Raw genomic sequence first — 25,910 nt, forward strand, 5'->3', positions numbered from 1 at the left:
AGGCCTTCTCCGCGTCTACCGATAGCAGCATCCGCTCCCCCGGGACGCGTGAGGCCTTTTCTAGCTCATGTGTCACCCTCTTGGTGTTGTCGACCGTCTGCCTACCGGGTACAAAGCCGGCCTGATCCGCCTCCACCAAACCTGGTAGATGTAGACCCAGTCTGGCCGCCAAGATCCCCGTGTACAGCTTGAGGTCCACATTCAGAAGCGAGATGGGCCGATACGAGCCGCACAGAGTCCGGTCCTTTCCCGGTTTCGGGATAACCGACACGGTCGCCGAAAGAAGGTCCGGCGGGATAGCTCCCGGTTCGGAGAAGGAGTTGAATAAGCGAGCCAGGAGAGGCGCGACAGTGGGACAGAAGGTCTTGTAAAACAAGGCCGTATAGCCATCCGGGCCCGGGGCCTTGCCGTGTTTCAGCCGTGCAATAGCGGAGATGACTTCCTCCATGTGTATATCCCTCTCCAGGTGGGCCGCCTGGGCGGGGTCCAAGGCCGGGAGGGTTACTGATTCCAGATAGGCCTCAGCCTCTCCCGGTGGGGAGGGCTCTGCCGCGTACAGCGCCTCGTAAAAGGCACGGAAGGAGTCCGCCACCTCCGCGTCACCGGAATCCGGGACTCCATCTGCTCCCACTAGCTCCTTCACGACGTTGCGTTGCTGCGCAGCCCTGAGCCGGTGGGCCAGGAGCTTACCGCATCTATCTCCGCCGGTGTAAAAGGCATGTTTCAGGCGCAACGCCGCATACTCCGCCCGGTCCAGGTCCAACGCAGAGAGAAGTTTCCGCGCCGCCTTCAGCTGCCTCCAAACACGAGGCGCCCCCGTAGGGCGGTGAACCTGCTCAAGTTCCCTGACCTGCGCCGTTAATTCCTCCCTCTTGCGTTGACGCTCCTTGTTCTCCGCCGAGGAGATGGAGATAAACTCCCCTCTAATGACCGCTTTCAAAGCTGCCCACTGCGTTGCCAGGGACGTATCGGGGTTGCTGTTGTGAGTCAGGTACTCCTGAATGACCACCTCCACTCGCTTCACCACCGACTTTTTATGGAGAAGTGTGTCCCGAAGCCGCCACATCCCTCTGGAGGGGGGGGGGGCCACCGGCCAAGCAAAAACTCCGGAAACCGGCGCATGATCGGACAGGGACAAAACCCCGATGTCAGCCGCTGTGGCGGCTGAACGGAGCGGCCCACTCACCAAGAGGTAATCCAACCGCGAGTAAGTGCGGTGTGCGTGGGAGAAATATGAGTAGTCCCTAACGGCGGGGTGCATTATGCGCCAGAGGTCATGTAGATCCATCTCTGCAAACCGGTCCTGTACCGCTCTAGAAAGCTCCCCCGTCTGCGGAAAGCGCTGGGCCGACCTATCCAAGGTGGAGTCGAAGACCATGTTTAGATCTCCCCCCAAGATGACGTGGCGATCGGGCGAGGCAGTAACGTCCATCAACACAGATTCCAGGAAGCGATCCTGGTGGTCATTTGGGCTGTATACGGAACCAACCGTAAAGGCTACACCCCCTAGACGCATGCGATACACTAGGAGCCTCCCCTTCTGCTCGGCATGTTTATACAGCACCTCACCTCGGAAGGTGCTGGCTAGAAGAATGGCTACCCCTGCAGTCTTAGTCGCAGCCGAGGAAAAGAGTTGCGTGGGGAACTTGGCAGAGCGCAGCCTATGGCAATCCTTAGAGAGTAGATGGGTTTCCTGCAGGAGGCAGATATCCGCCTGCGACCCTTCTAGCAGGGAAAGAATCGCCCTACGCTTCACAGGGTTGTTCAGACCCTTAACATTAAGGGTCACTACTTTCAGGGGCGGCATCATACCCAGGGAAGCAAAGCGCTGTGCAGCAAGCTCGGGATCAGTGGAAGGGGCGCGCGGGGCAGGGGTGCAGGGAAGGCCAGAATCGGCTCCGCATATGTTCGGACAGCATCGGACGGGACCCCCCCAACACCAAACCAACTGTGAAATCCCCCCAAAACCAACCCATGGCAACCAGCCAAAACCAAAAACAAGAAAAAACACCCCATAGTCTCAGTCTAGCCCAAATGGGCGAGTCCGCAGAAAACAGTCAAGTGGACGTCCAGCCACACACCTCCAACCACTCCCCCCCAACCCCCAGCCCCAACCCAGCATCGAAGAAGCTAAGAGTTCTCCCCCCGGAGTAAAGTTAGGCCGTCTGGGCCACGCCGTTGGAATCGGGCAAGTTCCTGGCCGCAGTCCTCAGGGCTTCCGCCATATCCGCCCTGATGGTAGGGGAGTCAGGGCGACTCGCCGTCGCCGACGATTGGCGCCTCCTCGATCTCCGTCGGCCCCGCCGCTCGGGGCGCCGCCATGCGGGTGTGGCTCCTTCTTCCTCCGTAGCTGTGAGTCCCAGTACCCCACAGACATCTTGTAAGGAGCGCAGCTGATGTAACACCCCATTCCATCGAAAAATAAGACGGAAGGGGTGACCCCAGGAGTAGGCCGTCTCATGCTCTCGCAGGAAGTCCGTGGCGATGCGGAAAGACCTGCGTTTCTGCAGCGTGATGGCGGACAGGTCCTGATAGAGCGCCACGGGTCGTTCTCGAAAGGACAGCGGCTGTTTCCTGCGGGCCTCTGTCATAATGCGCTCCTTTAGGGGGAAATCCGGCAAGAACGCCAGGATATCAGGCGGGGGTGCCGAAGATTGGCGCTGTCGGCCCACCCTGTGTGCTCTGTCTATGCGGATCGGGAAGTCCGCTCCTTCTCCCAAGATGTCGCGGAACAGGTCCTGCAAATAGGCCACTAGGTCCGCACCCTCATCCGCGGACGGAACTCCCCGCACCCGGATATTATTCCGCCTGGATCTGTTCTCAAGGTCCTCCGAGTGGGCCTGGAGCTCGACACACTGCTCCCGTAGGCGGAGGACGTCCTGCTGGAGATGAACTATCTCCTCGTCATTGCGCTGGGCCGCCGTTTCCACAGTGTCGACTCGCTCGCCCAGGCCTTCGATTTCTCTTCGCACTTCACGGACCTCACCCGCCACCTCGGTCTTGAGAGTCTGAAATTCCTCCTTGAGGGAGCTGAATAAGTCCTCCATGAAGGACCTTGTGACAGGTGGTTCGCCCCCGGTGGCGTCCGTTGAGGCCCGGGAGGACCCCGGGGATGGTTGCGCCCTGTCGCGCAGTTGCTGGGCCCTGCCGAGCATGTCCGGCAGAGTGCGATCTCCCCGTGCTGCGCCTCGTCTTCCGGCCATCCTGGTCTCCGCGGTGGCCGAAGCTTAGGGCCGGCCGTTGTAGACACGTCCAGCCGCTCGTGGGCACCAGGTGTGAAGTCCTCGGCGAGGACAAGGGTAGTGCGTCACAGGCGACAAAATGGCGGCCCGGGTCAGGGCGAGACGACCACCGGGCCAGGCAGGGCGGTCAGCAATGTCCAAGTCGGAGGCTTTTAGCTGTGTGCTCCCAGGGAGGGCAGCAGATGTGTAGGCACCAGGAGAAACCAAGGCGCTCGTAGAACCAGGGTGCGGGCGAGGGTCACCAGCATCAGTTCCGCAAAGACAAGATGGCGGGAGGGCGGAACCCAGGATGCCAGCCCAGGCCAGCTAGTCTATGGGCGACCCCCAAATGGCAACGGGTCGGGGAAGTGCGGACCCAGTGTTTCCCAGTACCACCGGCCAATACGCCCGGTCCGGGCTCCGTTCAGGCTTCACCGTTCCACTCCTCCAGGCTCGGGGTCCGCAAGGCGTCACACTCCGTTACCCATGGCAGGGGGGTAGATCGTCGTCGCAGGGCAGGGGTCTGTCGTCTAGCGATGGTCCCGGCCACCAGGGCGCCGGCCGGGAAGCTTCCACACTCCGCGGAGTTCGTCTAGTCCGTCCCCCGGGATCTCCAGCTTTCAGCACTCGACTCCGCCGAGGCGCGCGGACAGCGCCGCAATACGCTCCGCCTCCAGGCCCTTCTCTTCGGGGCGACCCAGGCTCCCCTCCTCGGGTCGATCGTTGAACAAACTTTTCAAGGACTTCCCCCGGGGCAACAGAAGTCAAAGTGGTATCAAAACGTGCCCCAAGAACTCCGGCACAGTTCTCTCGCCCGCAGTGCATCCGCGGGGGGAGAGAAGCGCAGGAATCGGGGCTCGAGCTGGGCTGGGCCGGAGGAGCTACGGGAGGAAGCGTCTGCTCACCCCGCCATCTTGGCCACGCCCCCCACATATCGTAATTTAGAAAGAGAACAGCCAGGCTGTGGGTCTGATTGGCAGGCCCACAGCCAGAGAAAGTCGTAAACCAGTGAAACAAAAGCAAAAAATCTGGGTGATCATAGGATTGCAGACCCTACTCTCCTACAATGACGACGGCTGGTGTGTCGACAGTTTCGTCGTCTACGACGTCCACGACCCCTATCTCGACGGCGTATATACAACCGTCGACTACGGAACCCACGATCTTGTCCACAGAAAAGCGTATCACCATTTCTGTGACGCGGATCACACCGGAGATGACCTCTCCAAGGACAGTGTCCCCTCTGCTACCAACAATGCTCCTGCAAGAGGGACAATCAGAGGAAGATGACCAAGATGCATATAGCTATGCCAATAGTCCTTCGCAACTAGTTGTCAAATGCTAGGACACTGACTCAGAGGGCGAATACACCCACGAGGAACATGGTCATAGTCAACAGCAACAGCAGCAATCTGACCAGGAAATGGTTTCAGTGCCAACATCTTTCCTACAGGATCTACATAGGATGCTACAGGACTATAAGTCTAAGGCCAGTAGACCTTTGCTAAATACATCAACGCCTGCTACGCCTTCAAGGGTTCAGGCGTCATTGGTGCCACCTACTCTCTCGGCTCCGACCTCTCCACAGCCTCAAGCAGCCGTCCCTCAGGATTCCTCTGGGTTACCAAGATCACATGATGTTGATGAATCCTCGGATGAGGATCAGCAGTCGGATCACGTCTCTAATCCCGACACGGAATATGATGAGTATGTTATTGACAATCCCGCTTCACCAAATTCGGATCCGGCGGACTCCCCGCCAGAGGATATTGGAGGTTTCCATCAGCTAATGGAGAGAGCGGCGGCAAGATTTAAATTAGCAATGCCTAAAGTCACCACAGATTGTTTCTTATATGACTTTAAAGAACCCTTTCGAAAAACTGCCAGGTCTATTCCAATCGTGGATCACCTATGGAAAGAGGGCATAAAGACCATGACACACCCGGCGACGGTGGTGCCGGTGCTACCGCGTCTGGAAAAAAGTACAAAGCGACCGATGATGCCCCAGCGGCCTTGACAGGTCATCCAAGACCAGACTCTGTGATCTCGCAGGCAGCGCAGAGGAAATCGCGCAACCCTTCAGCACCGCTGACAACTCCTCCGGACAAGGAAGGACGGAGGTTAGATAGCGTGGGGAAAAGATTCTCAGCGATGGCAAGTTTGCTGGTGCGAGCAGCTAATGCCTTAGCCATCCTGGGTAGGTACGACCGTCAACTCTGGTGCGATGTCTCCCCTTACCTTGACCAGCTGCCTCCTGAATCTATGTCGGAGGCAAAGAAAGTTTTGCAGGAGGGAGAAGCGACGTCGATGGAAATCATCGATTGTGCAATGGATATTGCGACTACGGCATTTCGTTCACTGGTTGGAGCAACAGTGCTCCGTCGCCAAGGGTGGCTTAAAGCTACTTGGTTCCGACCAGAGGTCCAGAATAAAGTATTGGATCTCCCCTTTGATGGAGAAGCTCTATTCGGCAAACTCATTGACGACACCCTGCAAGATATTAAAAAAGACACAGAGACCGCTAGGTCTTTAGGAACACTTCAGTACTGGAAGTCCCCCTTCAAGGGCTCCAGAGGCAGGGGTGGTACTTATAGAGGATCCTTCCAAAACAACGTTATTCCAACACAGGATCCAGTTCCCAGCAACACCGCCAATCTTACCAACAGCAGCAGGGCCAGTCTACCAACTACTCCAGGCCTTACGGTAAAGGAAAGCAGGGTGCGCGAGGACGAGATTCGTCCAAGCGCCAATAGCGGCCTCCTGGCTCTTCCTACTGGACCCTCCTCCAGGAAGTCATCAGTTGGAGGCAGGGTCAACAAATACCTTCACAACTGGTCCCTAATAACATCGGACCGTTGGGTGCTCAACATCATTCGGAAAGGGCATACCTTAGAGTTCACTCAAGTTCCGCCACCCAAGCCCCCGGCAGCCACTCCTTCAAAACACCAGCGTCTTCTTCGGCTCGAAGTTCAACAAATGCTCCGAAAAGGGGCGATAGAGCCAGTTCCATCGAACCAAAGAAACCAGGGATTTTATTCCAGGTTCTTCCTGGTGAAGAAAACGCTCAACAAGTGGCGCCCCATTTTAGACCTCAGGGGGCTAAACACCTATCTCATTTCTCTGTCCTTCAGGATGGTGTCCCTCCAGGACATCTTGAAGCTAATCAACCCGGGGGATTACATGGCCACACTCGATCTCGAAGATGCCTATTTTCACGTTCCGATTCACCCAGCACACAGAAGGTTTCTGCGATTCACAGTAGCCAAGAGCCATGACCAATTCAGGGTTTTACCCTTTGGACTCCGCTCAGCCCCAAGAATATTCACGAAGGTGCTGGCTCCAGTAGCAGCTTTCCTGCGGAGGCACAAGTTTCAAGTCTTCCCATATCTGGACGACTGGCTACTGAAAGCTCCGTCCAGAGAGGCAGCGCTACAGGCGGTTCAAGCATGTACCAATTTATTCCAAAACCTGGGTCTCTCTCTAAACGACGAGAAATCTTGCCAGATCCCGTCCAGAAGAGCCCGGTTTCTGGGAGCCATCTTGGACTCAAGGCTTTCACGAGCATTTCCTACTCTGGAAAGGAGGCACAAATTACAGACGATGGCCCAGGACTTACAAACAAAAAAGTCTCTTTCAGTTCGCCGCTACAAGTCTCTGCTGAGAGTAATATCATCGTGTATTCCACTGATCCCCCATTGCAGACTGAGGATGCGTCCCTTGCAGGAACAACTGGACAATCAATGGCGGCAAGTCCACGGTTCCTTCGACGACAGAGTGGCTATCACTCCGGAGATGAAGAATGCGGCCCTACGGTGGACAGACCTAGACAATTTGTCCCAAGGCCTATCCTTCGCAAGCGACCCATCTCCACAAGTGATAACGACGGACGCGTCGTTGGAAGGTTGGGGAGCAGTACTACAGGACCTTCATGTCAGTGGTCATTGGTCACCCCAGGAAAAATGCCTCCACATCAACCTGTTAGAACTCAGGGCGATACGTCTGGCTCTACAAACGTTTCTTCCTCGCCTGGAAGGTTCACAAGTGCTTATCAGGACGGACAACACCACAGCCATGCACTATGTGAACAAGGAAGGAGGGACCAGATCGCGCCCATTGTCACAAGAGGCCCAGCAGGTTTGGGAATGGGCGATCCGACACAAAATGTCCCTGATGGCAGAACACTTGCCTGGCGTCCTCAACAAAAACGCCGACAGACTGAGCAGGTCATCCTCGGTCAGCCACGAATGAGAGTTGAATCAGGACGTCTTGGAACAAGTCTTCAGCCAGTGGGGAAGACCGGACATCGACCTGTTTGCCACCCGACCAACAAAAAATGCCGGTCTTACGCAAGCAGGCTTCCCCATCCAAATTCTCTGGGAAATGCCCTTTCGATACCCTGGTCGAAGACATTTGTCTACGCTTTTCCTCCCATTCCTCTGATACCATGACTAATCAGGAAATTCAAGGTGGAACCGTGCAGGATGATCCTGATAGCCCCGGCTTGGCCGAGGCAGTTCTGGTTCACGGAGCTCCATCTGTTGTCGATTGCTCCTCCTTTACCTCTCCAAATTCTGCCGGATCTTCTCACGATGTCCGAAGGACAGATTTTGCATCCAGACCCTCAGTCGTTACACCTGACTGCATGGCTCCTGAGCAGCGAGAATTTATGAACCTGCCATTATCAAAGGAAGTTAGGGAAGTTTTGTCCCAAGCAAGGGCCCCTTCAACTAACAAAACTTACCGCCTTAAGTGGAAAAGATTCTGTTGTTGGTGTCGACAGCAACACATTGATCCATTCAATTCCAAACCTCATCAGGTCCTCCCTTACCTACTGTCCTTGGCCAAGTCTGGTTTAGCCCATTCATCAATTAAAGTCCATTTGGCTGCTTTGTCACGATTCAGAAGGACGGAATCTGGACCTTCATTATGGTCTTCAAGGATAATCAAACAATTTCTTAAAGGCCTGTTCAGGGTCTATCCACCGGTGAGACCGCCTCCTCCAACATGGCATTTGAATCTGGTCCTTTCTCAGCTCATGAAGGACCCTTTTGAACCAGTCCATCGTTCTGACATCAAATACCTTTCGTGGAAATTGGCTCTTCTCCTCGCTCTCACGTCGGCTCGGCGTGTAGGGGAGTTACAGGCCTTGACCATTCAAGAACCTTTCCTTCAATTCAAGAGGAACACTGTCATCATGAGGACTAACGCTAGGTTCATGCCAAAGGTTCCCTCGGATTTCCATTTGAATGAACCGGTCATTCTGAAAACATTTTTTCCTCAGCCTTCCACACCAGCGGAAAAAGCATTGCATTCGTTGGATGTGCAACGATGCTTGAAGTTTTACTTACAACGTACAAAGGATTTTCGAAAATCTACCCAACTGTTTGTGGCCTTCGGGGGACCGAGTAAAGGCCTTCCACTATCCAAACAGGGTGTTTCAAGGTGGATCACAAGCGCTATATTACATTGTCACAGGACTGCTGGTAAACCTCTGACTGGAAAGATACGAGCGCATTCCACAAGATCTGTGGCTTCCACCACAGCACTCTTCGCAGGGGTGCAAATTAAGGATATCTGCAGGGCTGCAACCTGGAGCAGCGTCCACACTTTTACCAAGCACTACTGCTTGGAATCTCTGCAACAGGAGGATGCAGCAGTTGGACAGGCTGTCCTGAGGAACCCCTTCCACTAATGGTGAGCTTTCCTTTCTTCCCACCTTCCATTTTTCACATTTTGTATCTAATGTCATGTTCTCTACTGCTATTATTTACAATGCAAAATGTGATTATCTTGCTAACTGCTTACTACTCTGATACAAAGCATGGGAATCTATGAACGTTCCAATACTGGGGTAAGAAAACAAGTTACTTACCTGTAACTTTAGTTCCCCAGTATTGGTAACTTTCATAGATTCCCATGCGCCCACCCACCTCCCCGGGGAAAGCTCAGCCTACAGCACAGATGGTGTCTCAGTACACAACGGCTACGAAAATCTGAGGCTCTGAGGTTCCTTCAGGAAGGTTCTAAGTGGTGAGGCACTTCTGATTGGCTGAGGCCAAAGTTTGGTCTCTTTTGCACAAAGAGGGTGATATGCTACAAAAGGTAATGAGGCCTAGGCCTTTTTCCATTGTCTTTTGTACCTACAGCTATGGTATTTTTGTTACCGAGACTCCCATTCCGACGACGGGGAATGATACAAAGCATGGGAATCTATGAAAGTTACCAATACTGGGGAACTAAAGTTACAGGTAAGTAACTTGTTTTCTTCCGTCCCGTGCCGTGCACATGCGCGCGCATATACACAAACAGACAGACACTCGCTCACACACACCCCCTCTCCCCCCACAGTCACACATCCAGACTCCAAGACACATACACACACGCACACTCACACACATACACAGCCCCCCACCACCGCACGCGCACTCATGCCCCCCCCCCCCCCGCCCTCGCAGCTCAGGCACGCATATACACAAACAGACAGACACTCGCTCACACACATCCCCTCTCCCCCCCCACAGTCACACACACAGACTCCAAGACACATACACACACGCACGCTCGCTCACACACACCCCCCCCCTCCCCCTCCCCCTCCTTCGCAGATCATCAACAAGGCGAAGCCACACTCACCGGCTTCCTTGGTGCGGCGGCGGCTCCTCTCATCGGCAGCTGCAGGGCCCGGCAGCAGGACTCTTCCTCCCTCCTTCGGCACCGGGGCGCAGGGTAGGCTCCTGCCTGCTCCGGTGCTCCAAACAGCCGCGGCTCTTTCGAGGGAGGCGGGGTAGGCTCCCGCCCTCCTACTTCCTGTTTCCGGTTGTCCCGCCCGGCCTGCCTGACTTCCTGGTCGCAGGCCGGCGGGAGGAGTGTGAATCCTCCAAATGCTTTCTGTAATCCAATTCCTAGCAGACTTGTTTAAGCTGACGGGCTTTTCTTGATGGTGAATTCAAGTCCTAAATCAGCTGCTAAACCCAGGAATGGCGGTTTTATAGGGGTACCTCCACTGTCTAAAGCATTAGCTTGCATGTTTATCTAGCCTCCGAGGTGATTTTGCGCAGACATTCTGAGTCTGTAATTTCAGTTTGTTCCATTTTGGGCGAGGGGTACATTTCTACCACCCCGGCTCCACCCGACGACCCCATTCCTTTATTCCTCATTGCGTCCTGTCAACCCTTCCCGACTTTAAACAATGGCACTTGCTAAATCTCTAAAATATTCAATTTTTCAGGAAACGGTGGAATATTACAAACAGCATCATGGACTGTTTGTCACGGATGAGGAGCCACGTGTCTAAGTGAGCACGCACACTGTTCCAGACTGCCGGAGTGGCAGCAGCCTCCCCTGATTGCGCACTCCGAATAATTTGTATTATTATTACACAGACTGTCACACACTCGGGGTGGGCGGCAACAAGTAGCTGGAAAACAACAACGCTTACTGTTCTTGAGTTTTGAATGATCCGACTCAGCCAGATATCGCTGCATGACTGGCACATCGGCGGTGACACTCTTCAAGGCATCTGGCTCACCTCAGGTCACGAGAGAAGTTCGAACCACTCCAGGGCAGTCCTGTCAATCCAGGCTGCAGTGGCGGCTGTCTTTCAACGGGATTCCTAATCTGCTGGTGCCACGGCCGCTGCAACCCAGTGACGGGTAGACTTGACTCCGTCACAGATTACCTGCGCCTTCCAATACCTGTACAGCCCTCTCCCTCGTGTGCTTAACATTTTGATGGAATGGAATGTGAGAGTTAAAAGCACATCTGTAGATGTGTGGTATGTACGCCGGCAGTTCGAGTTAGCTCTGCATTTCCCCATATGATATATATGTTAGGCAGAGGTCTAAAGAAGGGAAACCAGTTGCATTTCATGATAAATAAGATAATAGATTTACAGAGGAGTACATATTGCATTACAAATGCTATAGGTATCACATTTGCGAAAGCTATAACTATTGGCATTGTAAATGACAAAGCTATTAATTTAGCTATTTTCAAAAACAACACATAAATAAAAACGTAGGCATTTACTTTGCCATTTACAATACCAATAGCTCAAACTTTCCTAATGCGAGACCTATTGCATTGCAAATGCTTGTTTTTCTTCAGATCAACTCTGGCCAGACACACTTCTTTCTGCCTTTTCTCTTCATCTTTTGCTAACGACATTAAGTATCAGACTCATCAGTCAAAAGACTTGAGGTGCCCCCTTTCGATCCAGCCCAGCAGTAATCGTATCCACGTCTATTTCTTCTGTGAGGGGAGTCAAACCAGGGCTGACCCTACATACCGCATCTCCTTCCAGTCTGGGAGAATGAAAATCCTCCACCAGTCTTTGTCTTCTTACTCTAGCTTCCTGGATCCTCAACACATTCAGAATGGTTATTCGTGGCTACCTGCCAAATGTTTAACCAATTCAAAATAGTCAGAGAATAAGTTTTGCTTCACCTTACAAAGTTCCTATTCATTTGAATATTTTAATTTCTCTAAGTGTGTGCAAAAGTGTCATAGGTACATACAGAACTGTCACTAGTGGCTTTTTTGACAGAAGCATTTCAAACACTTAGTGATGTTCTTTGAGTGTAATTATTCCATTTTGCATTGCTTCATTGAAATCTAAATGTGCACGTTTGGAAAATGTATGTAAATCAGAGCATCCTTACATAATGAAATTTTTGCCCCACCATGTAAAGGGGCCATCTCACTGAATGGAGCGGCTAGATTATGTTCATGTTCTTGTTACTCATATGTGAAGATTTTCTTTCTTTTTTTTTCTTTACAGATAATGAAATCAGATATTGAGCCTGAGTAAGTAGGTTTTCAACAATCTATTTGTAATGATGAAGGTTGGAAATGTCATGGGAGAGAAATGGTACTTACTCCTCATGGATCAAATAAGAAAATACAAATACTGCATCACAAAACGTTTATTTATAAAATACAGAGCCTATTGTAAAAATGTTTTGCTCCAATTTGGAAAGGGGTTTTCTAAACTGTTACACAAAGAAAGCACTCAAAATGGCAAATTTATAAATGTTATTCTCTTTACACCTTGACCTGCTTTAGAACAGCCTTCCTTTTACAAAATGACATGTGTCCACTCCTAGGAGAACAACATTGTTCTAGTCTACTTTTTCTGATGGATACATCTCCAACAGATTCCTCATGTTATGAGAAATCCTCCAGGTACCTAATTAATTTCCCAAGCTACAGCTCTTCAGTGTCACCATGTCTCTTCAGCTGTGACTGTGCCTACTGGATGTGATGAAATCATAGTATATTGGTTGCCACCTCTGGCACTGGTATTAGTTCTTGTTCACCCTGCAGTGACGTGGTCTGTAGCTTTGTTATACTGAAGGAACTATTTCTGACAGAGACTTGGTTAGATGTGTCCCCTTAGGATTTCAGGATTTCAGGATTAAAACACCGTCACAGCGGCAACAAAATTTCACTTTTGAGTCCACATGACATCTAATTATGGGGTCTCAGATGTAATAAGGGTCCTTTAGCTTGTGAATGTAGTTGTTTATTGCACCAGAAGTCTTATTGGGAAGCATGAGACCAAACCGTTTTTGTCCAAGACGAACTGCATTTTCCATGATTGCGTTGGTACTACTGGGCTACTTCTCAATTATGAATTCCCTCCTCTGATTAATATCAGTAGCTTCCAAATCGATGCTTCCTGATTCTCCATGCCCACAGCTTTGGTGCCTAAGAAGAAAGTGAGTGCTCTTGCAAGGTGGCATCCCCTCACCCGCTGCCTGATGTGCAACTCTGACATCTGCCTTAAACACTGTCATCAAATTATCAGACGTTGACAGATTTTCATAGTGGCAAAGGAGATTAAGGCTTCTTTTTATGAGGAACTCTTGGTGGACATCTTGCTGGTGCCCCAGGACTTCATAGATGTTGGAATTTTTTTGGTTGGGCTTGGTGCCCTTCCCTTGCCTTATGAGGTCTATGGCTATACAGAGGACAATGACTCTGAGGCTGGTAACCTCCCACTGTAACATACTGATGTTGGCTTGCTCCATGATTTACCATATTCAAGTCCTCTTAATACTTTCTTAAAGAAGTTCCTTAGCCATCTTATTCTTTTTCAGATACAATATCTTTGTTAACTGTGGTGGTAGGAAAATCAACATCACCAAGACCGATATTACCCTCTGCAGAAGCTAAAACAAACATTTTGAGATTGTGCAGACCTCCTCTTCAGATGAAGAGCCATTGCGTTGCGTAATGAGGCACTCTTTGAACCTGTTCTGACTGAAGGGGAATACCTTTTTGGGTCAGTAATGCACTGAGGACCCTGGAGTGCCCAGTCCGATCCATAGTACTTTTTGTCAGTCCCTTAGCCTTTAGGTTTGGTGCTTCAAGTATCTTCCTTGAAATTGAGCTCAAATTCCTTCTCCGCAGGCCCTGCAAGCATCTGGTCTAAAACACAGGAATCTGTGGAACGGAAAATCTTTGTTCCGGGCAGCCTTCGTCTCCAAATAGCAAATGCCATTTTCCTCCTGGGCTGCTCTGCCTGCACTCTGGGAGCCTTACTTTCTTCTCAACCACAAGAAAAAGCAGGTTCGAGGCATGTGGGCTGCTGAATTCATATCTGTGCATAGATCGCCGCCTAGTGTTGGGTCCGGATGATTGCACATTGTTGTCCTGGAAGAGTCTTCGAAGTATCACGAGATAGGTGGCTCCTCCCCTGGACTACAGTGCGCATGGGCATCGCCTCCATCCCCAGATTGTTTTTTTCCGCCATTGGGTTCGGATGTGTTTCGGTTCCCTCTGTCGGAACCGATAGTTGTTCAACTTTCTACTCGAGACCAAAAGGTCTTTAGGCTGAGCGTCGGTATAGTTGCGTACGGGTTTTCTTGTCTGACTCTCAGCTCCGAACTCTTGCTGCCCTTCCGCGTGCTTTCGGCGCGGACGGACCTACACTACACTTCTGCTATGGAGCGAACACCGTTTAAGAAGTGCCCGGTGTGTAACTCCAAATATTCACACCTCGACGTGCACCCTGTGTGCAATACATGCTTGTCACCGGACCACGACGAAGACAGCTGCATGGCGTGTTCGAAATTCCGGTGCAAGAAGACTCTGAAGATTCGTCGGGCCAATAGGCTCCAGGCTAAGTTATCGGCTACTGCGGCGCCCCCACCAGACGACATATTCCAGGAATCTGTTGAAGGCGAAGACGACGTGCAAGGTTCGGACTCTAGTCCCGCGTCCGAGGGGGAGACCTACGACGCGGGTGAGGAGAACTTTGACAAAGTCACCGACGAGGTAGGGGACGACGATCGGGCTTTTGCTACTGTGGGGGATAGCTCGGAGGAGGAGCATCCCCAACCAGACTCAGGGGTCATTCCCCTTCATACGGCCCAGGTCGAGGGATCGCCTTCGGGCCTTACCCAAGATCTACTTATGAGTCCTACGTCCCCGCCTCCGGGCCCGGTCACGGACATTTATGAGAAGCCACTCCCGTTGAAGAAAACGAAAGTGAAGCCGTCTGGTCACGCACCCTCGGATGCGAAACCGAAAGTGAACGTTACGCTGGTGCAGAAGGTTCTGGAGGCGTCAACTTCCCAAAAATTCAAGATGGCCGACTTGAAGAGCCACGCCAAGATGGCCGACCCGAAACCCTTGGGGTCGGCGCCGAAGGCGAAGTCGTCCGTCGCGGCTGCGTCGGCGCCGAAAGGGGTCGTGGACCCGAAGAAGGCTCCAAAGAAGCATCAGGGCGACGACGCGCATAGGCATGGGGCGAGGGCCCCGAAGAAAGTGCCTGCCGGCGATCCGGCTCTCGACGCAGAGAGGTCGCTCGAGCCGGGTCAATCCCTCTCCGGCCTTGACGAAGAAGGTAGCGGAATCCCTGCAGCGGATACGAAAGGACAGTGTGGTTCCCGCTCAGGACACTGTGGCGCCTAAGCTCACGCCTAAGCCTGTGAAAGAGCAAACGCCTATCCGTTTTACCCTGCCACCCAAGTCGGCGCCGAAGGCCTTCGCGCCGAAACAGGGCGGACCCTCGAAGGAGATATTGGCACCGAAAGCTGCCTTGATGGTGTCGAAGCTTCGGCTCCAGCCGCTTGCTGAAGAGGAACGTCGTGAGGTAATCATCGACGCCAACACCGGGAAACTGTCTCTCCTCAAGAGGAAAATCACTACGGAGCCGGTGTTGGAACATTTTCGGATCCCTCTCAAAAATAAAAGGGACTCTGCGGAATCTTCGGCTCTGGTGGAACCTGTGTCTCCACAAGCACTGGGACACTCGCCAACGCATTCCGCCGCAGGCGATGCGGACGAGGAAGACGCCGAGTACAACTATCCGGCGTACTCGGATCCAGAGAAGGAGCACGAACCTTGGTCGGCCGGAGGCGACCCAGAGGACCCGCAGTCGGGCCAGGACACGCAACTTTTTGCGGCCAAAACGTCACCGACGGAGGACTCGGCGGCCTTCAACGCTCTGATCGAGAGAGCTGCGGCTAACCACGACGTCGAGCTGCACTCGGACCCCGTGGATGTGGACTTCTTATTTGACACTTTCTCAGTAGCTGAAAAGTCAGTCAAAACGCTGCCGATGCTTAAAGGGGTGCTTAAACACGCAACGGAGGTCTTCAAGGAGCCCACCCGGGCGCGTGTAGTCAACCCTCGCATTGACAGGAAATATAAGGCAGCGCCCTCGGATCCAACATATATCAAGGGACACTTGCCATTGGACTCGTTGGTTGTTTCCAACGCTCGAAAGAGGGCGAACTCGCAGACTACTGGTGACGCTCCTCCCCCAGACAAAGAGTCCAAGATCTTTGAGGCCTCAGGCAAACGGATTGCTGCACAGGCAGCTAATATCTGGAGAATATCTAACACACAAGCCCTACTTGCACGCTATGATAGGGCTCATTATGACACCTTAGAATCAATACTGCAACACTTGCCTGACCAGTACAAGGAGGCAGGAGAAATGCTGATTCAGGAAGGAAAGCTCATTACGAATGCATCCATAAAATGTGCACTGGATGTGGCAGAAACAGCCTCCAGGGCGATCAATACCAGTGTGTTGCTTAGACGGCATGCCTGGCTTAGAATTTCAGGGTTCAAACCCGACATCCAAACTACGATACTGAATCAAACAGTTAATCCTGACCACCTGTTTGGCCCTGAGGTGGATGCGACACTGGAAAAAATGAAAAAAGATACGGAAACTGCCAAGTCTATGGGGGCCCTACAAAGTCAGCAGTTTCGGAGTGGTTCCTTTCGCCGCTCCACTTCCAGAGGCACCTCAAGGGGTCAGGCATCGCAGTCCACACAGTATTACAAAAGTAACACCCAAACCTCGTACAACAACAAGGTTAGAGGTGGTTACAGAGGCAATAACGTCAAGGGCAGGGGACGTGGAAACAACAGCTCCAGGTCCACCACCGCCAGCAAGCAGTGACGTCTTGTCACTGCCCCCCGACCATACAACACCGGTCGGGGGGAGACTCCAGCAGTTCCTGCCAGCGTGGAAATCCATCACCACGGACAGGTGGGTCAAGTCTCTTATCCAGTACGGGTACTGTCTGGAACTTACTTCCATTCCACCAAACATACCCCCAAGGAACCGTCCTATGTCCGGCGAGCACTTGACCTTGTTGCAGCAAGAAGTTCTAGTCATGCTGCAAAAAGGGGCGATAGAGCTCGTCCCATTGCAAGAGCGGGGAACAGGGGTTTACTCCCTGTATTTTCTGATCCCCAAAAAGGACGGATCCCTCAGGCCCATCCTGGACCTCAGGCCCCTAAACTGGTACATCCTCTCGGAGCACTTCCATATGCTCACGTTACAGCAAGTGCTTCCCCTGCTTCAGCAGGGGGACTTCCTGGCTACGCTGGATCTGAAAGATGCCTATTTTCATATCCCCCTGCATCCTTCCCACAGGAAGTATCTCAGATTCACGATTCTAGACCAGCATTACCAGTTCAGGGTTCTGCCGTTCGGGGTCACCACGGCGCCAAGAGTATTTACAAAGTGCCTAGCGACTGTGGCGGCGCATCTCCATCGCCAGAACGTCCACGTCTACCCCTACCTGGACGACTGGCTCATTCAGGCAAAGACAGAACGACAGTGCGTCAACCATGTGTCACGCACCATTCATCTCCTGCACGATCTGGGATTCTCTCTGAACTACCCAAATTCCCATCTCCAGCCCGCCCACGTGCGACAGTATCTGGGCGCGACAATCAACACTCTGGCAGCCACTGCGCAGCCAAATTCAGTGAGAATCGCCAGTATCCAGGCGCTGATCCAGCGGTTCAGACCTCAGCACTCGCTTCCAGCGAAGGTGTTCATGCAGTTGATAGGCATGATGGCCTCCTGCATCTCCATTGTCCCGCACGCGAGACTACATATGCGTCCGCTTCAGGAGTGCCTTGCACGTCAGTGGACTCAGGCTCATGGGCAACTGACAGACCTAGTGTTGGTGAGCGGTCGGGCATACAACTCTCTGCATTGGTGGAATCCACAAAACCTTTGCAAAGGCCGACCATTCCAAGAGCCTGTGCCACAGATTATCCTGACAACGGACGCCTCTCTCCAGGGATGGGGAGCGCATGTACTCCAGTACACGGTGCAGGGACTCTGGACACTACAGCAAAGGAAGATGCACATCAATGTGTTGGAACTGATGGCAATCTTCATGGCCTTGAAGGCGTTCAAAGTACATCTGTGCAACAAAGTCGTGTTGATCCGGACGGACAACATGACGGCCATGTACTACATTCAGAAGCAGGGAGGCACACACTCTCCGCAGCTGTCTCATCTGGCTCAGAGCATGTGGAAGTGGGCCATTCAGAGGAACATCTTCCTCATGGCAGAGCATCTCCCGGGCAAGGACAATCATATGGCGGATCTGCTCAGCAGGCACAGCCATCAAATGCACGAGTGGGAGATAAATCCATCAGTACTCCAACCGTACTTCCAAAAGTGGGGTCATCCAGAGATAGACCTGTTCGCCACAAAGGAGAACGCAAAATGCCAAAGCTTCGCCGCCAGGTTCCCACACACGCAATCACAGGGCAATGCGATGTGGATGAACTGGTCGGGCAGATTTGCGTACGCTTTTCCCCCAGCACCTCTGATACCGCTGGTGGCACGCAAGCTCAGGCAGCACTCGATGACGCTCATCCTGGTTGCTCCAACGTGGGCTCGCCAACCATGGTACACCACGTTTCTGGAACTCTCCGTGGTACCACATCAAAGGCTTCATCTCACTCCCAGCCTTCTGACGCAGAGCCATGGCGACATTCAGCACCCAGATCCGCAACAGCTCAACCTGGCGATCTGGCTCCTGAAGTCCTAGAGTTTGGCTACCTCAATCTTCCTCCCGATTGCATGGACATCATTCGGGAGGCAAGGAAGCCCACTACGAGAGCTTGTTATGCGGCTAAATGGAAGAGGTTTGTCATCTACTGTGTTAACCACTGTAGGAGAGTAGGGTCTGCAATCCTATGATCACCCAGATTTTTTGCTTTTGTTTCACTGGTTTACGACTTTCTCTGGCTGTGGGCCTGCTAATCAGACCCACAGCCTGGCTGTTCTCTTTCTAAATTACGAAATGTACCCTAGGTGCATTTACCAATTGGTACTGGGCCACCTTATCAGACCCCGTAACGCAGGGCATAGGTGTACCCAGGGCCGCCAGGGGCTGAAGCATGTATTATGCCACCCCTGGCTGGCCTCCTAAATTTGACACAACTGGCTGCACGACAGCTGGGGCGAAGGCGTGTAACCACCCTTCGCTTTAGGTATAGTAGCTCTATATCTAACCATACAATGGACACCCGAGTTCCTATCAGTCACTCCTATGGCAGGCCTTAACGATCCTGAAGGCAGAGTGCGTGGGCTCGTGTGAGCTAGGTTCAGGCCCGAGCCGAGCCCGGTTGCAGCTTGCGGAATCAAGACCCAATGGCTGTTCCATGATAACGCGTACCATAACGGTAACTCCGGTGTCGCGTTATCCAGGCATGTCGAGTAAGGTGTCATACGAATCGGGGTGCTGCCCTCTCACCAATTCTGGCGATGAGGTTAGCATCCCACCCTTCTAGAGGGACACGACATGTACGTAACTGTGAACCCCGGTTAAAGTTAACTGAAGCCTCAGCTCCACAAAATGGATGCTGCCACCACAGACACGAGTCTGACCTCCTGCTGCTGGGAGTCCTTCCAGCGAGGAGCACTTGGACAAAGGGTTTCCTGTCGAGGGCTGTGTTCGCACCGTCCCAGACAGGGTTTGTGTATTCTGGGTAGGTAGGGCTTTGGCGAGAAGGTGACTGCGGAGTGGCACCCCGGTGCTCACTACGCATCTGCCGGTTAGAACCAGTTCCAGGGGCGACGGCCCTGGCCTGGAGAAAGTCCGGCAGGGGAGAGGGGCGTAACTACCCCCCTTCCTGGTCCCACCCTTAGGGCAGGACCTAGTCATGTACCCACCCCTTTCTTTAGAATAAAGACCGGAGCGGGGACCCTTCCAAATTAGATCATCTTTGATTCAAGAACTACTTTCTACGAAAGGACATTCAAGACTCTTCTCAAGATTTCTCCCTTGTGACTAAGGAGTAGTCACCCTGCATCAGCGGGCACCATCTAAGAACTCTGCGGTTTGCTGTAAGTCCTTCCTCAAGGAATCCGACGGCCCAGCTCGACGAGAACCGGCTTCCCTGGCACCTCTGACCTCTACCCACGTCATCAGCTCAGCTGTGATCTGTGGGTGCGACGAGACCTCGAGGGACCGGCCATCATCAGAACCTGCACGCTCTTAACGCCAGCACGACCATCGAGGTAACCCTCTGGGGAGTGCTCTGGGGTCCGAGAAGCCCCGACCCTGAGCCGCTCCAGCACCGAAGTGCAGTCTCCCAGCATCTCCACGATCTGCGTGGGGCCCTTCTGCTCGCTGCTCAGCATGTTGTCTGGTCACTAGCCGCTGGCTTGTGCCCTTCTGTGACGACATCCGAGAATCATCACTGCTGGTCTGGTTGCTCCAGACTGGCCCTTGCTTCCATCTTTGCGAGAAGCACCCCGGACCCTCCTGGTCCACTCAAGACGCCATCTTAGGCCCACCACGTGGCCCTGAGATCTGCCAAGGCTTGTTGCCCCATCCTGGGCCCAGCGACGCCGACAGCATCATCCTTCGTGGGACAGCTCGCACCTCCGCCGTGGTCGCCGACAACGCCTCCTGGTCCGTGAGACTGCAGAGCCTAGCGTCGCCCACTCACCTGGTCGAGGTGACGGCCAACCGGTGCCTTCCTGGTACCCTCTGACTACTGGCTAGTAGTACGAACTTGGTCCCCTCTGCTTTCAGGTTTCATCAATCTCCGATCCAGGCTTGGATCTCTACGAACTATTCAGCACTGGTTGCCGGCCAGCAACTCCTTTTCTTCCGGCTCCTGGCTCGTCAGTGAAGACCCCGACGCCTGTAAGACTTGTGCAGCCGCAGCCCTCGTGGCTAGGTAACTCGGCATTTCGGTGCCTGCATAGCCTCCTTACTCTAGGGTCCTGAGTCCCTCGCTTCCGACTTGCCTTATCGGGTCCGCCCGAGACCTTAATCTTTCCGTGTCCTCGGACACTTGTTTTAATTGTGCACTTGAAGTATTTGCTAAAGAGATTTGGTTTGTGCTTAGTACCCTGTCCTCATAAAGAGTACAGGGCTGTTGTGATTCTTAATAAATATACTGTTTATTCTCATAACACTTGTGTGGTGTCCTTTCACTGGGTGTTCAAGGGGTACATGTGTGGTAAACAGCTGGCTTAACGCGCCCTCTCGAGTCTTTAGCCTTAGACTGCTCGTATCCACGCTACTAGGATAGCTGGTCTATAGGTTGACTTAAAACCAAACACCATAAGGGTCGTTGGAACGATACATAGCGGTCGCTAGAATAGCGAACGTTGCATATCGGGCCAACTTCTCACAACCACGATATTGACCCGCTAGATGCTTCCATTCAAAACATCATCTGTTACCTGTTCCACCTGTATCAATGCAATCTGGCGTACTCTTCCATCCGCATTCACCTGTCTGCTATGGCAGCATACCTCCAGAATAGGCAACACCTGTCACTCTTTAAGGTCCCTGCTTTCAAGGCCTTTCTGGAAGGACTCAAGAGTCATTCCACCAAGGACCCCACCAGCTCCAGAATGGAACCTCAATGTGGTTCTTACAAGGCTGATGGGTCCTCCCTTCGAGCTACTGCACTCTTGTGAGCTTCAGTTTCTGACTTGGAAGGTTGCGTTCTTAGTAGCAATTACATCGCTACGGAGGGTTAGCGAGCTGCAGGCGCTCACCATCCAAGAACCTTTCTTCCAGGTGCATGCTAACAGGGTTGTGCTTCGTACTAACCTTAAATTCCTACCCAAGGTTGTGTCTCAATTCCATATAAACCAGACAATTGTGTTGCCGGTGTTTTTCCAAAACCCAGAGACGCTGGCGGAGCGGATGCTCCACACCCTTGATGTTAACAGAGCCTTGATGTACTATGTAGACAGGACGAAAGATTTTCGCAAAACCAAGCAGCTTTTTGTTGCTTTTGCCACACACCACAAGGGAAACGCTATCTCCAAAGCTGGGATCGCTAGGTGGATAGTGAAATGCATTCAGATCTGTTACGCTAAAGCTAAGCGCACTCTCACTATCCCACCAAGGGCCCACTCCACCAGGAAGTTGGGGGCCTCTATGGCTTTCCTAGGTAACATTCCCTTAGAAGATATCTGTAGAGCAGCCACATGGTCTACCACACATACTTTCACTAAACACTACTGTGTAGACGTGCATTCCAAACAGCAGGCAGCTGTTGGTCAGGCTGTTCTCAAAACACTTTTTCAGACTGCTGCAGCTGGCACGGGCGGCCGCCGCTAATGGAGGGACTGCTATGTATTCTATGCACAGATATGAATTCAGCAGCCCACATGCCTCGAACTGCAAATGCTACTTTCCAGTATGCATCTGTTCTTGGCATGTAGGGCTGCTGACATTCATATCGCCCACCCTCCTCCCCGGCGCCTGTAGCAGCTGCAGTATTTCATTCATATGTATATATGTATATGCTCATAGCATGGTCATCACTCACATACTTCACTCCATCTCTGCCAATGGCTAAAAACAATCTGGGGATGGAGGCGATGCCCATGCGCACTGTAGTCCAGGGGAGGAGCCACCTATCTCGTGATACTTCGAAGACTCTTCCAGGACAACAATGTGCAATCATCCGGACCCAACACTAGGCGGCGATCTATGCACAGATATGAATGTCAGCAGCCCTACATGCCAAGAACAGATGCATACTGGTAAGTAGCATTTGCATTCAGACGTTATCACCAATGGGCTGGATGCTTCCAAATACATATTGAAGTGTACTCATAATTTATTTGACTCTGTGGCTCAATCTTTGGGCATAACTGTTATCCTACACTGAAATGCTTGTATCCTTTCCAAGTCCAGTTTCAAAGCTTTATTCGACAGCATTGTCATAAAAGCATTTTCACCCTACTCTATACATAATAAATACTATTCTAATTTCCAACAATTAAAATACACATTAAACATAAAGTGCTGTCGGGAACATATTTAAAATGTACAACCGCTTAAAAATAGAAACCTGATGCATAAAGTGAGTAAAAAATCATCTAAAAACGTTCTGCTAACTTTGAGCACAATTCATTGAGGTAAAGTGCGGGTGCGTATAATCCATGCCCAGCCCAAGTATTTGGCTAGTGCAATGGCGAGACATGGGGAACAATTTGTTCTTAGGATTCTAAGCGCTTCTTGATGTATTCTAGTCCCTAGATTTCTACATGCAGGTTTTAACCACCTTTGCCTTGGAGCCGCATAAAGGGGGCAGGCGAACAGAAAATGTGGAATGTCCTCAACAAGATCCTTACAGTGAGCACAGGTGTTAACGTTACCAGGGAACCATTTTAGTGTAAATGCATTAAGCGGTAAACAGCCCACCCTGAACTGAAAATACAACTTTCTGTCCAATGGTTTTGTGATCAAGTCCCAATAATGTTCACAGGTTGGGACTAATTTATGTTCCAGACACTGGGATGTTAACGCCGAAGGCTAGTTAGATGACAGAACCGAGCTGAGTATCATATCCCAGTACATTTTCTTTAACAAATCCTTGGAGGGAAAAGCTGCTGGGTCAGTAATAGTCCATAAGTGGTCAAGATGCAGCTTGTTTAGTAGATTCTTGATTTCTTTTAGCCACTTAATTTTATGGAACCGATCAGAGTTGACAATGTCCATGAGTGCAGCAACATAGTGGCCCAGATCTGAAAGAAACACGTTAGTGTTAGATTCCTTACCTTAGAATATCCCCAGGCGTCAGTCTGGATCCGGAAACTTTTGCGTAGCAGTACCCCTGCGCGTCAGTAGGCGTCGTCTGCAGGCGTCCCCTGCGGCTCCGCGTCCGTCGTCGGCGTCGTGCGCCGTGATGACGTCGCTGGAGTACATAGACGCCGCCTCCGCGCGCTGACGTCAGTTCTTCTTTTTTCCGCGCCAGTGGACGCAGATCTGAAGAGCAGTACTCCGGTCTTTGACCAAGTTTTTCGATTATTTTTTCTCTATTGTGCCTGATAGGATGCCTGGGTTTAAGAATTGCGATGACTGTGAGCGCACGATGTCGGTCACAGACCATCACCGCCTCTGTCTCCGGTGTCTGGGCCCCGACCACGACGTGGACTCCTGCGTCGACTGCCGGGCCCTTACCAACAAGGCTAGGCGGGAGCGGTCCCGCAAGCTGCTGGAGCTCCGGGTGTCGGCCACACGTCGGGACCGGGAGCGGTCCCGGTCCGGCCGGAGGTCGGGAGAGCGTTCGAGGGAGCGGTCGCGGAGCCGCGCCGGGCGCTCCGGAAGTCGACACCACTCGTCAGGCTCGTCAGGTAGGAAGCACAAGAAGTCGGGGCGTCGTCATCGTACCCCCGACTCCCCCCGACGCTCGCGCGATGCGGCCGGGGGCTCGGGTGACCCCAACCCCGCGGCTCCGCGAGAGTCGCCGGCGCGGCCTGCCTCATACCCTCCGGTCCCTGGGCATGGCGCGTCGCCTGAGGAGATCGAGGCGTTCCTCATGGCCATGAGGGCGCTCGCTTCTCCGACGGGGCCTACGGCGCCTTCGGGCCCAGTGCTACCGTCTGGGGGCCCTGGCGGCTCGGGTGTCCCTGCCTCGGCGCCGTCGGGTGCTCCGGCCCCGGCGCCGCCGACGGCTCCGACCCCGGCGCCGCAGGGGCCTTCGGGATCGGCGCCGGCTGGTCTTCCGGCCTCCCCGGCGCCGTTGCCATCGGGGTTACCCCCGACGCCGCCCCCGCGCGGCGCCGGTTCTCCGCTGCCGGTTCCGGCCGGCGGTGGGGTTCCGACGCCGGCTCCGGGCGGCGCCGTCCCCTTACCTTCTCCGACGCCGGACGCGGCGCCGGACGGGCGTCGCTCGACGCCGGTCCCGGCGCCGATGGGGCCCATGAGCCCCGAGGAGCCGGTCTTCATCATTGACTCCGAATACGGAGAGGATGAGGAGTACGGTGAAGGTTGGGAGGGGTCCGAGGACCCTCTGGCTCGCGAGTGCCAGTATGACCCGGACTGGACAGGTGACTTGGGGGATGCCAGTGGTTTGGACGACTCTCCTAACCCTGGTTTGATCTCTCCTCCAACCGTGGCATCGGTGGAGGGAGCTGCCTATTCTGTGGTGCTGATGAGGGCTGCCAAGGCCTTAAACCTTGAGCTCCTCGTCGCGGCCGTGAGGCCTAACATCCTCACCGAGGTCTTCAAACCGCAGTCATGCCCACTGGAGCCACTGCTGCCGTTTAATGAAGCCTTGTCTGACGTTCTGTTGGGCACGAGGTCCAGGCCCGCTTCAGGTGCGCCTGTTGATCGGAACGTGGCCAGGCGCCACCGTCCTTGTCCGGACGACCCCAAGTACCTGTCTACCCACCCCACTCCTGAGAGTCTGGTGGTCCAGGCCTCGACCTCCCAGTCCGCATTCCCGTCGGCCCCGCCCGACCGGGAATCCAAGAGGTATGACCAGTTTGGCAAGAAGGTCTTCTCGTCCATTAGTTTGGGCCTGCGGTCTTGCAACACCGCCTGCCTCTTGGGCCGCTACACCCACTCTGTGTGGGATACGGTCGCGGAGCTGCTGCCAGAATGCCCCATGGAGGTGCGGGCAAAGCTCGGTCAGGCTGTGGCTGAGGGCCGAGATGCAGCGAAATATTCCATTCGGTGTGGTCTTGATACGACCGACTCGCTGGGCAGAGCTATGTCTACGACGGTGGCGATTCGTCGCCACGCCTGGCTGAGATCCGCCAATTTTTCGGCTGATGTCCAGAATACCCTGATGGACATGCCGTTTGATGGCTGTCACCTGTTCGGTGACAAAGCGGACCACGCGCTGGAACGCTTCAAGGACTCCAGGGTCACGGCCAAGTCCTTGGGTCTCTCGACCCAGCGTCAGCAACCGGGTTCGTTTCGTCCCTTTCGTGGCCAAGGAAGGGGCGCCCCCACACGTGCTGCCAGCCACTCGCCGCAACAATCCTTCCAACGCGGTGGCGGCCGTGGAAACCGCCGTGGTGGCGGTCGGGGACAACGGCGGGGTCAGACCACACCTTCCCCCGCAGCATCTACCCCAAAATCCTCCTAGTCCGTGCTTTCGGCCCCATGTGACGCCAGTGGGTGGCAGGGTTCGCCATCACCA

At 53.3% G+C, this 25,910-nt stretch overlaps 1 protein-coding gene across 1 annotated transcript in view; it reads left to right on the forward strand.

Moving 5' to 3' along the window:
• Positions 1 to 25,910, forward strand: part of RBM44 (RNA binding motif protein 44) — a 1,989,784-nt gene that overhangs the window by 1,075,886 nt on the left and 887,988 nt on the right. The window contains exon 12 of the mRNA XM_086956335.1: positions 12,001 to 12,026. Coding sequence (XP_086812461.1) covers positions 12,001 to 12,026 — 26 coding nt within the window. The remainder of the gene's footprint in view (positions 1 to 12,000; positions 12,027 to 25,910) is intronic.

This window comes from Lissotriton vulgaris, chromosome 2_1 (genome assembly GCF_964263255.1).
Source record: "Lissotriton vulgaris chromosome 2_1, aLisVul1.2, whole genome shotgun sequence".
NCBI lineage: Eukaryota > Metazoa > Chordata > Amphibia > Caudata > Salamandridae > Lissotriton > Lissotriton vulgaris.